Genomic DNA, 16,820 nt, shown 5'->3' with positions numbered 1-16,820 from the left:
ATAATTGTTAATTAATTTCTAATTTTTTCTAAGTTTCTTTGTAATGCTTGCACCATCAGTCATAATCCAATGATATCATCCTCGACGTTTATTTTAAGGTTTATTTTAAGGTCTTTCTTTTAGAAGTGAAAAGCACTTTTCGCCTAGCATAGGCCCTAAAATGCGTATAATACCTAAATGCCATTAGCTTTTCAACTCATGTACATTTACATTCATATATCTGCAGTTTCCACCAGGGCTGTGGAGTCGGAGTCGGAGTTGGAGCTCGTTTTGGCTGGAGTCGGAGTCGGTCAATGATAAAATCAAGGAGTCGGAGTCGGAACAGCAGTTTACCGACTCCACAGCCTTGGTTTCCACATTAGTCCATTCATCAAATGTTAAAGAAAAGTTAGAGCCTCTTGATATTTGATCAATTATTTCTTTTATAACTTGCTTTTAAATCCACTTGTAGTCGGGATTGCCATCCCTATTCAGGATTGTAAGAAAAAAATCTTCGGAAATTTTATCATGAATAAATTTACAATCGAAGAGTGAAGATAATTTAATTTTGTTTCACTCAATTATTTTAACAGAGATTCTTTACGCGCCATTTCAATGTTAGGTATTCTCCTACTAAAAAACCTACAACAACAAACTTTGTGATGGTTTTCGAGAACAGGGTTCTGTTGCTGATAGGTCTCGACCTGGACGAGATCTTTCAGCACGTACGCCTGAAAATACAGAAAATGTGCGGCGCTGTATTGAAGACAATCCAGCCACATCGACTCAAAGACGTTCTAAAGAATTTGGAATCTCATAGTTTACTTGATATAGCGGCTAAATTTACTGTCAGATCTCAGAAAATTGCAAGAATTAACATTAACTTTATTCACAACTTCATTGTAGGAGATGAGGCCCATTTCAAATTGGAAGGACAAGTTATTAAACAGAATACAAGACTTTAGGGTACAGAAAATTCACGTAACATACATAAGCAGTTCGGTTGTCGTCAGCACTTGTATCTAATCATAGAAAACTACGAGTGGATTTTAAACATCACGTAAACCGCACCACCTATAGAGCTAGCTTAATAAATATTGATGCATTGTAATTTAGATGTCTATTAAATATATATGCTTACAGTCCGTTGTCTCTCACTTAGGAGACAAACAAGTTATTCTGATTTAGTTCTTTACAAACAACACTTTAAAAATGTTCAGCTTCTCAATCCAAAATATCTGTAAAACCTTTTTGTCGGTAAAATGCAACTTTGGCCAACCTCGACCCGAGGTTTATTTCCGAGGTTTATTTACAACGGAGGTTTATTTACAACGGAGTAGTTAAAGGCTTTTTTGTCTCGATCGCAGGTATGCAGTCTGCAATCGAGTTTTATTTACACTCAATTTATTAAGACTTGTAGCTTTTTTAATTCAAACAAGTAATTTAGACTCGGGAAAAAGGAGCAACCGTTGATATATTTACGTGCAAATAAAGCAATAATAACTCATGTTTTGAACTTGAAGATTTTCCATTGTAGATAATAACTATACGCATGCGCGTACAATGACACAAAAGTTAAAAAAATATATACATCATACTCATGAACGTCTTTCAATTTTGAAAAATTAACTAAAAAAATATTTCAGTTCTTCTTCCTCTTTGTCGTGTTTTTCTCGGGCAACTTCAACGTGCTTTCGTGCTTGTGGTGGACAGGAGCGGAAAACTAACCGCCTTCCAGTCTAAATATAAAAAATAGGTTTAAAAAACTTTTAAACGTCGAGGAAAGAGGAAAACTATTTGATATATATATATATATATATATATATATATATATATATATATATATATATATATATATATATATATATATATATATATATATATATATATATATATATATATATTATTCGAACTCGCAGGAGCTTTTGTCCAGAGAACTGGCGCCCTGGATAAACGCTTCCAAATGTGCCCTAACTAAAAAGCCATACAAACTAATTTCCTGATAAACTTTTGTAACTATTTACTGGGAATTAATTACATTTGTTTGTAAATTTTAATGAAATCATTGACGTAAATGAAGCAACAGGATGAAGAAGAGTCAAAAGTAATACGAAGAATTCCATTTCTATTTTGTGCATTACTTAAACATGAGTATAAAACTTGTTAAAAGCTAAGTATATTTTTCAATTGTGTATATATAACCAATATTGATTCTTTTTTTAGAGACCCACTTGGTCTTGCGTGCTCTTTTTTCTTTTAAGTGATCTCCAATTTTTCTTTTAAGTGATCTCCAAGTGATCTCAGGTTCTTCAACTTGTTGAACAACTTGTTGAACAACTGAGAAAAGTGAGGAAATTTTATGGATCAGAATTTTAAAAATGCAAAGCTTTTATTTTGGATCAGTCTAAAATGTGAGCTTTGGGTATATGATTATTGTGCTGATGAAATAAAATTTGTTACGTTTTTGACTTTTGTTATTTTTTGCTAGTTGTATTTTTTGCTAGTATTGCATACTACCATTTTCGCAACAGTAGAATTGTACATTATATTCAACTTTATAGATTTTGTCAGAATAAACTTTTTTATTTTTATATTTTTACTTTTTCAAGTATTTCAGCTTACATGTAATAAAGGGTTATTTCAGGGTTTAAACTGGTTAAAATTTGTGGAAAACTCAATTAAAAACGATATCTTAGGATCTAAGATATGTTAAAGCACAAACCATGAATGAGTTAACAATAACATAACGAGAAATGCTATTTCATGCTTTACAACTGACAGAGGTGACTTCGGCTGTCAGGTATTTTCAAAATAAAGTTCCCTTAGAAAAAAGTTTGGCAATACCATAAGCGAGAAAATTTTTTCAAATTTTTCTGATAAAATTTGACCTAGTTAAGCTTTTGAAAACCATGCTCATATGACACCAGTATAAACATACTTGAAATTTGTGTGTACCCCATGCTTCTTAGTTATCTATCTCTAACAACAAAATTCCTGGGGACTAAAATACATGATTTCTCTTCAGGCTCGCAGTAAAAAAAGTTCTATTTTACATATTTGGAATAAGAAATATTTTCTGATGAAAATCACACAAAAAATATTTGAAGATATCTTACAAGGTCTTAGAGCATGTTCCTATGCACCATGAGCAGATTTTGAATGAAATAGGTATTAATAAAAAATTAAAAATTAGCTGCAAGACCTTAGTTTTTATTTCAATGATAACTGTCACAATTTAAGATTAATAGATGCTAGAATAATGCTTATCGAAACATCTACCTTTTTTTTGGGTTCAGCTTGAGCTCTTTCGATTGCTTTTCTAATTCGTTCTTCCTGGCTTTTTTTTTGCTCCATTAATTTTTCTTCACGTAACCGAAAGCGTCGCTCCTTATCTTTTATCTAAAATAAAAACTAATGCTGCTTACAATTAAACTGATTTAGACCAAAACCATATTTTTGTTTTTTAATATTATGTTAGTTTTAATTGGAATTTTTAATGTAAGGTGTTTTATTGTTATAGATGGTTGGCTTCTTGTTAAATATTTGACTTGTTTAACTAAATAAATAAAAAACAAAAAACTCATAAAAACTAAAATATTTTTTATTGTAATTTATGGAATAGCCAAAATACAATATTAGCTTTTTATATAAAAATTTTACTTTGAATATTAATGTGGTGAAGATCTATTTTCTTAATTTATTATTACTTTTTTGACATTGAATTAAAAATCACTTACTTTTTCAGCCAATTCAACTTTATCATGAGGCATCTCTTCTATTTTCTCGAACAATTCCTCAAGACGATTTTCAATGTTTGTTAACATTTGAAGTGTGCTGAAACAACAGCAATAATGATAAACTAATTAATTATATTATTGTTGTCATTCATAACAATACCAAGATTTATTATTCGCATTTTTGTTAACACTAAACAATATTAGTAAAAATAAATATCAAAAGCAAATAAACTTAATAATTATTATTATTATGGAAAGAAATAGTTACATTGATAAAAAATAGTTACAATAATAAATAAATTATAAATAATAAATATTACTAATAGCCAATAACATTTAGACCACCATCATTATTTATTCGGTTAAATAATGTTACCTAATATTAGCTTCATTGTCACCAATGCAATTTTTATAAACTTCTTCTACTTTCTTATTCAGTTGAATCAACATTTTTTCCTGGCATCACAAGCACATAGATTAAATGCACATGTAAATACATACATACATACACACACACATACATACATACATACATACATACATACATACATACATACATACATACATACATACATACATACATACATACATACATACATACATACATACATACATACATACATACATACACACATACATACATACATACATAAACTACTTTATGCATATTTATATAAAGTATTTAATGTTATTTGTGTGCTAAAACCCTAAAGATTTTACCTGGTCATCTGCTTTAAACTCTCCATAAGAAAACATGCTGTAAAAATAGTCAGAAAAACACTTTCAAAAAAATTTTTTAAACCATAACCTTATTTTAAAACAGCTTATGTTGATTTTTTGCTTACCGTGATTTCATTTCAAGATCAGAACTCTTTTTTCTCTCTTTGCGTATTGTTTCTTTCAAAGTATCAACTTGTAATTTTAAAGCTTCTGTTTCCTTATTCCTAACTCATTGAAAAACAAGTTAAAAAGTAAAAGACTATATGTATTATTCTAACTTTAACTAAATTATATAATAAAACCAGTTTTATTCCAGTTTACATTATGTAATCTCACATTTTATCTTTTACATGGATTATCATTTTCTTCATTTCATCAAGTGCTTCTTCAGTGTCCTGACTATTTTGAATTAAAGATAAATTATGCTCCTCAAGTTCAGAAAAAATATTCAACAACTGAGCAGGGTTTTTAAAGTAAAGAAGATTTTCCTGAAAAAAAAATTAAAAACGTTTTTCATCTACATTGGAGTATAAAATATATGCAACATAATATTAAGGTATATGAATGACAAAGTGAAATCAACAGTCAGAACTCAACAAATGAACATTTCAGATACAGAAATTAAAAACAAGGAATTAAAAGGGAAAACCTCATCACTACTCTCATCATCACTTTCAACTGAGTCTTGTGAGGTGGATGATTGTGCGTCATTCTCATTTTCACTTGTTTTGCTGCAATAAAACATTTGAATGAAACTGATCATAAGGAAAGGGAAAAAACTTCTGAGTGCTTTCTTTTTTTTTACAATCAATTTTACTCAAATGCTGTCTTTGCAATTTGACCATCTTTTTGATCAAATTTTATAAGAAAAAAAACAAAAAACAAGAACAAAATTGTTTAAAACACAAAAGATAATAAAAATAAACCTTGCAAAAGAAGGAGAGTGTCCAGATCTCTGCAAGTAAATAAGAAGTTATTAAAATTTGGACAAATTCAACATAAATTTAATCAAGCTACAATGATTATGTATCAAATAAATTTGCTAAACAATGATTAAAATCAGTAATATTAAAGTTCAAAGCCCAAATCCCAAAGAGCGCAAAAAAACACTTCTTTTTAAATATACTTAATCATCATTTCAGAAAAAATCATAAAAAAGGTTTTGGTTTCTTTGCATTTACTTTTTTTTGTCTGAATTGTTTTGATTTAGTTGAAGACTGTAGCGACGGAGATGGCACTGGTTCTAAATAAACAACTTACAATACACTATTGTTCATATTGATAAAGAAAAAAAAAATGTTTTGAAATTTTTTTAACAACTCTATAACTGCTAGATCAATTTTGATGAGTCTTTTTTAAAATTATAACTTTTTTTACTAATAAATACTAGTTTCTATATATATATATATATATATATATATATATATATATATATATATATATATATATATATATATATATATATATATATATATATATATATATATATATAATTTGACTTTACTTTAGAACAACTGTTTTTGATTCTATGGCAGTCATACACAATATTACAGAGAGTTCAAAACATTTCTATTAAAATCAAACTGCAACACTTACTGAGTACTAATCAATATTACTTTTTTAAAAAAGAATTTTTTAACAAACTAATTAACAGTCAAAACTTACCAAGCAGTCAAAAAGTTATCAAAAAATTTCAATAAACATAAAATTGTCTCTATCAATAGAAATGGTAGGGAATATATAAACTATTTATTTATAGTTTTACTGTTTTTGGAACACAGCTGATTACGTTATAGAACTTAACATGCTGGATAGATGACTATTGTATCACTCAACATAGAAAAACCTGTGCTGGTATAATAGTTTGTAAATTGTAAAATTAAACTTGGGAAATAAGTAAACAAAAAGTGTTTATGCAAAATCTTGAAAAATACAAATAACAAGATTGTATACTTGCTTTTTTCTCTTTTCCTTTTTCAGTCTGTATAAAAATAAATAATTACAAAAAAGTCAATAAAGTAATATCATAATTATTATTTTCAATTAATAGTTATAAAAAAAAAAATTTATCAAATTAAATAGCTACGTTAAAACATTTTGTTTATTTTAAATTTTCAAATTTACTTTAACATATTCTTTACATAACCTGGCGCTGCTGTTTCCTTAGCCACCTTTCATGAATAATCTCCTAAAAAAAAATGAGCTAAAGTTCATAAAAATACTGTAAAAACTGATATTAAGTCTAACAAATTAAACATAAAATACAAAGCAACAAAATAAATACTTTTATAAAATATCAGAGCATTGCACTGAATTTAAAAACTTGAAATGTTAAAAAAAATTTGAAGTGATCTTGGTAAGCATCTAAGTGTTACATTTAATCCTTATATTTTCAACAAGTATTTTAAACTTGATTCAAGAAATCTTTGTTTTTTTTTACTATTTTTTATTTCCGAAAAGGTTTGTTACTACAATTAGAAAGTTTGACTAGCCTGCTGCCTTAATATCTTTAACTAGGGATTTTTTTATAAACAACTAGCTAAAAAGCCCAGTGCATTGCACTAGGAATTTAAGCTAGATGGTATATTTAGTTCCTAACAAATAAGGATGCTACCATTGAATTTAGGGAATGAAGTTACCAATAGGTGCAAAATTTCAGCACATTTGACCAATCCCCACAGAGTTGCGACACTCTATCTTTACCTCCTCACTGGGGCAAGGAGTGGTCAAAGGGAGCTGGAACATGGGTCCAGCTATAAGTTCCCTGAACACGGAGTCTGGGATAATCTAAATCTGGCCTAAAACCTTCCCTGAGAAAAATTTCACCTGTGTGCAAAATTTGGTGAGGATCAGATCAAAGCTGTGGATTTGTATAAAGAACAATAAAGAACACACCCAAATACACACATATAAACTTTGGACTAATATTTTAGATATCCTAATTCAAGGTTTATCAAAGATACTATTTTTTTCTCTGTAAAAATATTTTTCATTACATATTTTTTTATCAGTTTTTTTTAAATACTTGTGCTGTTTTATGTCTCTAATGCTCCCACACAAAGCGCAGCAATACTTAGGAAAAGCTGATGCTGATGTGGTGAAAATTGTAAAGTTGTTAACCAAATTACAAAAATCCAATTTTTTTATATTGCAGATTTTACTAAAAATTTGGTAAGTTATGTTAGGGCCAAGGCTTTATGTTGTTTATCATATTTAGCTACAAAACTAATAAGATGTGCATATTTAACAAAATCTGTTATTATTATTGTTATAAATCTGTTTTTATTCAATCTGTACTGTCCACATCTTCATCATGGAAGACTTCAGGATTGTTTATACAAGATATTTACTTTTTAACTCAAAATAACTCTAAAATTTAATAAAGAGTTAAATTTCCTTAATATTAAATTTTACAGCTAAAAGGAAAAAAAAAACCACCATATGGTAAGAAAGTAAGAATTTATTACAAAGAAAATATAATTCATAAAAACAAGGAGACATACTGATGGTGTTAACTTGTCGAGAAATTTTTTATAAAACATATATTCCTTTAGCGTCTCTTCATTCTTCATTATTTCACTGTAAAGAAGTTTTGATAAGATAACACTTAACAAAATATATTTAACAAAAAAACACAGCATTTCCTGAAACATTGAAGTTAAGCTGCAAGACTTACATTATATATAAAAAAAATTTCTATTTTCTGTACAATGTACTATGTAAGCTTACAATGCAGTCAATAATATTACAAAGTAGTAAATAACCTTTTCACTGCAACTATTTGCATATTTAACTTTTTGATATCAGCAACTTTGTCTAATTTTGCTTTTGTTTCAGCTTCAGCCCTAAATAAATAAATGAAAAAATAAACAATATAAATATAAATACTTTTTGATAAAAATTCTTTGCAACTTGCAAAATTAAAAAATGTTTTTTAAATTATTAAGGCTTAAAAAACCTGTTGAGTTCATAAGCAGTATTTAAATGAATTTTGTTTAAATTAAAATAGGATTTATAATTTGATTTACATTTTTACAGCTTCAACAGCATTTTTATCATTTGATTTCAAGAACTCATCAAACATCATTGCATCTTCTTCAAGATGTCGTTCTGCTAGTTCTAACTTCTTTTCTTCTGTCTAAATACAACCCAATGATTAATAAAAAATATTCAAAACATTTTCTTCATTAAATTAAATTTTTTTTTTTTTTTGACTTTGTCACTATTTAAACCATTGCTGTATATGCATTGCTATAACAATGCACATTGTAGTACCTGTATGGCATCTACCTTGTGATGTATGTAGTAGTAGCTGTATAATGTAGCAGATGTAGCAATGCAATGTATATGTAATGGATATTAGTAAATGTTAATATAAAAATAAGAACCCAAAACACTTTAAAAATATATAACTTATGTAATTTTTGTAAAAATTTTTTGAAAAAGATGAGTTAGTAAATACATATAGTAAATACATATAGAGCAGATAAACTCTTCAATTATTGAACTTGGTTAAAAAATTAAAATTTTAAATAAAATTCTTTTGTTGGTGCAAAAAAACTATAGCCCGTATAAAAAAAAAATTAGCATTTTTTTTTAATATTAAAACAAAATATCTAATATTTAATTTAATATTTAAAATTTAATCCAATAATTTTTAATGAAAACTAAGATTTCAATTAATTTGAATGAAGTGAACAGTTTCATTCTCTATGAAATTATTCCTTAATTTTTATTTACAATCAATAACTTTTTTGATCATTATCAAAAAAGCTAAAATTCTTTAGAAAATATTTAGAAAATACTTGTTTAAACAGTTTTCAACATTGAGCTAAAAATGTAAAAATGTAACACAAGTGACATAATATATACTACAATATAATACTGCTACTATGTAATGTATATATGGTAAAAATTTTTATAAGATGAATTGGTACTGATGATTTTCATAAGATGAATTGGTACCTCACTTGTGTTTTTAAGGAGCTGATAACTTCTACAAAGAAAATAAGTGCAGCTATTAAGCATGGTGATACACTGGGAAAAGATTATGTAACAAGAAACAGCTGTTGACTTCCCACAAGACAACAGTTTAAAAACCATCTCATTTGACCTTCCAGATGGTAGGAAATGATGAGGCAGCAAAAATAGTGCAACTTGCCTTCTTCTATCAAAGGAGAAGAATTACAAAATTTGCAGGAAAAAGCTGTCGGAAAATTGTGAACAAAAAAAGTGTGACCTAATAATATCATTTTTATTAGAAAGAGCTTTGGCATATGTAAACTGTGCCTCAAAATACAAATTCTCACAGCACAAGACATCTTCTATTTTCAAGCAAACTAGAAAAGGTGTTTAAGGACCAAGGAAAGTGCCACAAAAGCTAAAAAATTTAGATCACAAGTCATTTAAATTTTTAATAAAATTCAACAAAACTAATCATATGATATCAGTCAGTGTAAGTATTCAGCAGGGGCTTGTTTGTCCCCTGGTTTGGTTGCTCATCTAACATCAGTACACTAGTTACAAATCACATGTTTAGTAACTTGAAGATTGAAGTCACTAAAAAAAGCATCTTTACAAGACTTCTGAAACACTGGAATAGTGTTTCCACAACAATCCCCAGCAGTTGCATATATCTAGCCAGAATCACACAAGAAACACATGAACACTTTGAAATTGAAAGAAGAAATTTTTCAACTTTCACAACATAACTCAGAGTATATACAAGCTGGTTACCAAGAGCTGATAAAACTATATGTTATTTATGTTATTTCATCATAAATTCATACGTCATAGGTTGCATCATAGGAGGCATGAAAAAATACTTCCCTTATTATTGGTTTAATTTATGAATTAGACACAAATGTTAGAACTGTAAAAAAAATATTTCACTAATGTATTATATTACAAATTAGTCAGTAAAATTAGATTCACATGAAAAAAAAACTCATAAATTATTAGATGAGGCTTTTTAACTGATTTATGTGGATGAATTAGAGTAGGTTTTATGAAAACAAAAGCAGGTTAGATTTTTCTCTTAGCCGAAAATGTTATGCATAATTAAATTAATAACTTAACTAAAAAATATGCATAGTCACCTCTGGTCTCAGAGAATGATCCTAATTGCTGTTTAATATAGTATTATCAAGAGGCTCTGCCTGTCCAAAAACTTTTTTAAAAACTTGTATCTTAAACTCAAACAAAAAGTTCACTTTTTTCATAGGTTTATTTTTCAAAAAGGCCAATTGTCATCTTTTGAAAAAGTTTGACCTTTATACCTTTTTCATTAAAAAAAAAAAAGAACTTAATTTTTTTCCACAGTTTTTAATGAACAATAACAAGTAATAACCGATTTCTATATCTGTCTTTTAAGATATGTTAAATTTTCTAAAGTTTATCAAAATAGAACACTTTATGTTTTTAAAACAGCAAAGCTTTTTGGAGAGAGAACTTTATTTTCTAACATAAATTTGTTATTTAAAACTTGTTATAAAAATGAACTTAGAAGTTTTAATTGAATAGTAATTCAGCGCAATGTCTTTTTGAATAAAATGACATAAGGCATGCAAGGTGTTACAATTTTTTTCTGCAAACTTATAGAACTGTATGTTTAGATATAATTCAAAGGCTAAACATTTTCTAAAAACATAAGTCAAACTAAAAAAAAGATCAGCCATTTTTTTAGTTTGACTTAAAAACTCAGCTTTTTTCAAAAACAACATTTAGAATTTTGAAAAAGTCTGAGTTTTTAAAAAGCAGAGCTTTAAAGAAGTTTAGCTTTTTTAAAAAAACAATATTTAGACTTTAAATGTCTAATAGAGATTCAAAAAAGCAAAGTGAAACATTTCTTTAAAATTCTAATTGTGAAACTTAAATCAGTGTGATGTTCCACTCAGAAAAGTACAACTGAAATACTAAATAGGAGCAGGAAAAGAATTGTTAGTTGCGTGCCCCCTAATAAACAGGCATTAATTCCTGAGATACTATTTTACGTTAATTATTTTGGAAATATGTAAAACTCTGTGAACTTTTTTTAATTTTTATTTTAAAAAAATCAAAGCAATAAAAAAAAAAAAATGATTTTTGCGCAGGATAAAACCAATGCTTATCATATATCAATAAAACACAACCTACAAAAACAAATTTCAAACAATCAAACCTTAGCCATTTCTTCAAGCTTTCTCATCTCAGCTCTTTTTACCCCAAGAGCATACTAAATGTTAATAAGAAGGATCATAAAAAATATCTACAATATTTCTTTGGTAGAAATATCAAATTGAAATTGCAATTGCACCTATATTTACACTTAAAATTACACTTTAATGTTTTTATTATACTAATCTACCTGAACCAAAAACATTTCTCGCTTTTTAGCAATGAAACTGTCCAAGTCATCTTTTTCTATACGTCGATCTTAAATAGTATAGATTTATAGAAAGTCACATTTAAAAAAATAGTTGAAAAATAAGTTTGTAAACTAGCTGAGGTTTTAGCAATTGCTTAATTATTCTTGTTAATTAACTTATTTATTATTACTAACTTTTATTAGAGAATTTTTTCTTTAATATGAGTGTAATATCTGAACTTAAGATTGTCAAAAGAATTTACTTTTTACAAATCTAATAATGCTCATGATAACACTATTATTTACTGCATTATCTATCACACCCAGTTTTACATATTTATCATATATCATATATTTAATATATATTTTACATTTATTTTATTTTATATATATTATATTTTATATTTGCTATACATTCTATATTTTTATATGTTGCATGTCTATTATATATTATATATCTATTATACACCATTACAAACCTTTTACTGTTTTCAAGCTCATACCTGAACTTTTAGTTGTGGATAAAACAAAATCATCTTTTAAAACTATGCTCTCTTTATCATTGACAGTTTCATTACTCAGCTCATCATCTGTATCTCCAGCAGGTTGTAGCATTGCTTTTGTCCGAGCATTTAGTCTTGTTATGTAAGTAGTCTTTTCATATACTTTCAATTTTAATTGTTCCTGGCGCTCCTGAATATGTAGAAACACTTAAGTATAAATTTATGTAATTTTAAATGTGTAAATGAATAATCTAACACACACGCATACTAATTTGTAACTTTTTTTTTCCATATATATTTTTCTCCTTTGGTATGGATATATTAAACCATACATACACATATAAACCTGTTTTTTTTTCTTTTTCTCTTCATCTTGCAATATAAACATTTCTTCATCTTTGAGAAGCCTGAATGGATTTTCATTATACTTTGATAAAATTGCATTTTCTGCAGGCACAGCTAAAAATTAGTTACTTATGTAGTTAAAAATTTAATACCATTTTTAAAAGTAATTACAAAGACCACAACATTTATTTTAAATTAATGGGAAAAATTAACTTTATTTTATATATGTGGAGCTTTTTAGTAAAACTTAATTGACAACTACAGTGTGTGTATATATATATATATATATATATATATATATATATATATATATATATATATATATATATATATATATATATATATATATATACATATATATATATATATATATATATATATATATATATATATATATATATATATATATATATATATATATATATACAGCGGTGGCCAAAAGTCTTAGAACAAAACATTTAACGACCAAAAAAATTTATTTTTGATCTAAAGTATAAATTTTGAAGGTTTGAGGTATATTTTTAAAGAGAATGTTGTTTAAAAAAATACTTATAACTTATTTATTTTTTTATTTATTTTACTGTTATCATTTATTATTTTTAGTATAAAAATTTATCATAACATAAAATATGTTGTTCCAAGACTTTTGGCCACCACTGTATATATATATATATATATATATATATATATATATATATATATATATATATATATATATATATATATATATATATATATATAGACAGATATGTGATGGATGACTGTGTTAAAATTAATTTAGAGAAACCATGTGGTAATGTTTAACAAACATAGATTTTTAAGGAAGAAGATGAGTCAATAAATAAATCTAAATATAAAAATATGTAATTTTTATTGAGGTACACAGTGCAAAAACATACGCTGTACTCAAAATGGAAATATCGGCACAACAGTTTGTATAATGTTGATATTACTGTTGACAGCATATGTGATATACTTACATTATTTTTAAGTTTATACTTTTAATATTATGATAATTTCATCGTTGTTATGTTGATTTTGTTAATGCTATGTAAGACCATAATAACCTTTGGTAATTTTGACCTAAGAACAAAACTATAAAATTTTAGTTTTATATAAACTTTATTTAATTGCTACTTTGGTGCAGATAGTCCAAATGTTTGTAGTTTTGTCAATTGAATTTATGCTAATGTAATTTATTTACACACTAGTTTTGAGCAGAGTACATTCAAGACACTAGTAAAATCAAGAAATGTAAAGAAAATCACAGGCTTAGATGGCACTGTGTAGAATCCCTGCTCAGCTTATTACCTTCAAAAATGAAAAATACATTTCTTGGTTTCTAGAATGTATTAACTACATAACTACACTTGTATTAAGCTGATTTTATAGCTTTTCAGGATCTTCACCAGTATATCAATATAAAAAATAAATAAATGAGAACTGATTACTTTGTAAATGATAAGAGATGGTATCATTGATCCTAGTTAAAATAAAAGTAGCTGTTGCATAATTCATAGCCTCCCTTCTTTTCTTATCTTTTATCTCCTTAACTTAGATTCAAAGACTTGGTACCTTCTATTTTACGCTTCATAATAAGTTTAGCAATAGACATACATAAGAATAATATATCAAATACATCTAGAAATAGACATACATAAGAATAATATATTTATATATAATGTAAGATCACACTACCTATTGGAAGGGTACGTTCAACTTTCTTTTCCTCGACATTTTTTTTTTGGTCAATAATACTTCTTTTGGATTTCATTACAACACCTGTTGGTAATTCTGTTTAACAATAAACAAATATAACTCTACATATCTGTGTTCACTTTATTTAGTTATTTTTTTTGTCTGCGAAATCGCAGCTTGTACAGTTTTTGTTTATGATATTGTGACACGGTAACGGAATTTTTTTAAACGTGACTTGTTACGTTATTTTTTACAAATGAAAGAAGGAATTCACGCTGAAAAAGAAGTTGGTTGTTTATTTCATAAAGCGACTCAATCTCACGGGTCTCATTAGCCCAACATTGTAACTTTTTCAAGCCACACAATTGTCAATTTTTTAAACCACAAAATTTTTAAGCTACAAAATTGCACAAAAAAAAATGATTTGAAAAGTAAATAAAAACCTTTTTTTAAAAAAAAATGACCAAAAAAAATTTATATTCGCGAATAAGATACGCATTCCCCGAAGTAATGCTATTTAAGGAAAATTTACTAAAATCTGAAAAATTTATATAGTAACTGAAGTATAGTTTGTCAAAAAAATCCATTTTATTTTAGTGGAAATTTGATTGAAGAATAATTGATCGATGTTTTTTGCATAGTTTTTATCCCGACTCTACACAATTTGTTTTTCTCAATTTGGGTTTCTGTTTTCAATTTTTCTCAATTTGTGTTTTTGTTTTCACAATTTGTGTTTCTCATCTCGAGACAAAAAAAGCTGTGTGAAAGAAGAAGTTATTTTAAAAGCACATAGGCTTTTTTGACAATAGTATTCAACTTCAAAATAGAAAATGAAAATACTCAACCTAATTTGGCAGTTGTATTGAATGCTTATGTTGTCTTGAAGATGGGTAAAAGCAGTTTTCCAGTGTTAAAAAGTTGCTTAAAACAGTGAACTAAAACCATTTGTTGGCTTAAGAGCTTTTTTTCGGATTTTTTAAAATTTGAAAAAAATTCGGTGGTTTCTTATATTTTATCACGCGGTTTATTTTTTTTTTTTTTTTCGCGTTAGTAATCTTATTTTTTATTGTGAGGGCGTCGAGCTTCTGTATGCGGAGATTATGAGGACGGATTTTTTGGAGTGTAGCGTTGAGGATGGGGAAGATACTGTTTAGTGGGGAAGATACTGGGGAAGATACTGTTTAGTCTTCGGGGAATATATTTGTTTATATTTGATAACGTCAGCTCAAGTATATTCTTTAAATATTTACAAATGCAGATAAAAGTCACTAAAAAATATTTCTAACCACCTTCGTACTCAAAGCTAAACCGTCTATATATATTAGAACTATTCTCTATATCAGAAATATTCTCATTTTAAAATTTTCTTTTTCTGTTTGAAAATATCCCTTTGCTTCTTTTTTTTTTTTTTATCTCCTCTTTCAAAATCTCTTTTCTTCTTTTTCCCAAAACTGTCATTTTAAAAATCTCTTAAAGGTTCTCCTATCAATTCTTCCATAAAATCTTCCTAAAAAAAATTATCCTTTGGATTTTCTCATAAAATCTTCTTAAAAATCTTCAAGGTTTTCTCAACCGTTGTTTTTCTATGTGTTTCCAGGTGTCTCTTAAATCAAGTGTTGTTCTAGCATAGAAAATGGATTTTATCTTCAAGTTCGTTTAGGGTCTCTGTTTCGACCTCTGAGTCACGGTTCTCTAAAGTAGGTTTTACCGTTTATTTTTTGATTAGCGTTTGTCTCTGGTTTTAAAAAACATAAAATTGTGACAGATTTTTCGCGAACCTTACTAATTCCACTATTATAATTGTATTTAGAAATGAAATTCTAGTCATTTTTAAGAAAACATTTTTAAACTTTAATGATGTGACTGAATTTTTTTTTTCATGCAGTTGTACATGTGGTGTCCACATGGTGTTTCAGCTGTCTCGCACTTTTTTTCGATCGAATACGTTTTATATTTGAGTTGGGTAAAACTTAAAGGTGGTGTTTATGATATCTTTTACTTTCCCTCCTCACGTTATAATCTTAAATAGTATATATAAGCTTGATGAACAAATGAAAGATTTTGGCAACTACAAAAACTAAAAATATATTTTATAGTACTGTATACCGAAAAATCCGAGTATGTAAAAATAGTAATTCTTAATGGATGAAACTTTTTTAGCCAGTAAAAAGCGAAGGATATGGTCAAACAGTCAGTAAAAAGAGAAGGAATGGTCAAATAGGCAGAAAAAAACAAGATTGAGAATGTCTCAACAACAATTAAAGCGAAAATTCAAAGTCTTTTTGTGTACTGTTCACGAACGCTTAAAGAAAAAACATATGAAGTGTTGTAAACGTCAAAACGTTGTAGTGTCGAAAATGACAAACGGCAAGAAAATGTTACCTGGTTGCTGTCGGAATTTTATAAAGGTTTCGTTTTTCAAATTTATTTTGAATGAAAGTTTTTTCGTTTTTTATTTTTTTTTAAGGGATTGCCATACAATGTGAAGCACAA

The 16,820-nt window shown here is 27.2% G+C and overlaps 1 protein-coding gene across 2 annotated transcripts; it reads right to left on the bottom strand.

Moving 5' to 3' along the window:
• Positions 1–1,488: 1,488 nt before the first annotated feature.
• On the bottom strand, positions 1,489–14,629 carry LOC145192427 (cilia- and flagella-associated protein 100-like). 2 transcript variants are annotated; one of them, XM_090092512.1, is made up of 20 exons: positions 14,328–14,629; positions 12,631–12,743; positions 12,285–12,474; positions 11,782–11,849; positions 11,596–11,649; positions 8,465–8,574; positions 8,201–8,281; positions 7,940–8,015; positions 6,583–6,624; positions 6,390–6,417; positions 5,618–5,679; positions 5,363–5,391; positions 5,086–5,167; positions 4,773–4,924; positions 4,562–4,660; positions 4,437–4,473; positions 4,093–4,172; positions 3,717–3,813; positions 3,259–3,378; positions 1,489–1,718 (listed from the first exon to the last, which is right to left on the bottom strand). In XM_090092512.1, exons 1-20 carry the CDS (start codon positions 14,401–14,403, stop codon positions 1,605–1,607), a joined length of 1,710 nt encoding a protein of 569 aa, XP_089948638.1. In that variant the 5' UTR covers positions 14,404–14,629; the 3' UTR covers positions 1,489–1,604. The 2 variants fall into 2 exon arrangements, with proteins under 2 accessions (XP_089948638.1, XP_089948643.1); XM_090092517.1 differs by having other exon boundaries at positions 12,621–12,743; positions 14,328–14,601.
• Positions 14,630–16,820: the final 2,191 nt, after the last annotated feature.

Source organism: Hydra viridissima, unplaced genomic scaffold (assembly GCF_058129835.1).
Source record: "Hydra viridissima isolate aposymbiotic clone 2 unplaced genomic scaffold, HvirCarnegie_v1 scaffold_1, whole genome shotgun sequence".
Taxonomy (NCBI): Eukaryota; Metazoa; Cnidaria; class Hydrozoa; order Anthoathecata; family Hydridae; genus Hydra; species Hydra viridissima.
This window is presented reverse-complemented; position numbering and strand designations above follow the sequence as displayed.

Bases quoted from the DNA above. Each gene is read 5' to 3' on its own strand.
- LOC145192427 (XM_090092512.1), bottom strand. From the start codon at position 14,403: ATGAAATCCAAAAGAAGTATTATTGACCAAAAAAAAAATGTCGAGGAA. The intron at 12,744-14,327 runs GTAGTGTGATCT...ACTAATTTTTAG, and splicing joins TGAACGTACCCTTCCAATAG to CTGTGCCTGCAGAAAATGCA. The intron at 4,474-4,561 runs GTAAGCAAAAAA...CTATTTTTACAG, and splicing joins GATCTTGAAATGAAATCACG to CATGTTTTCTTATGGAGAGT.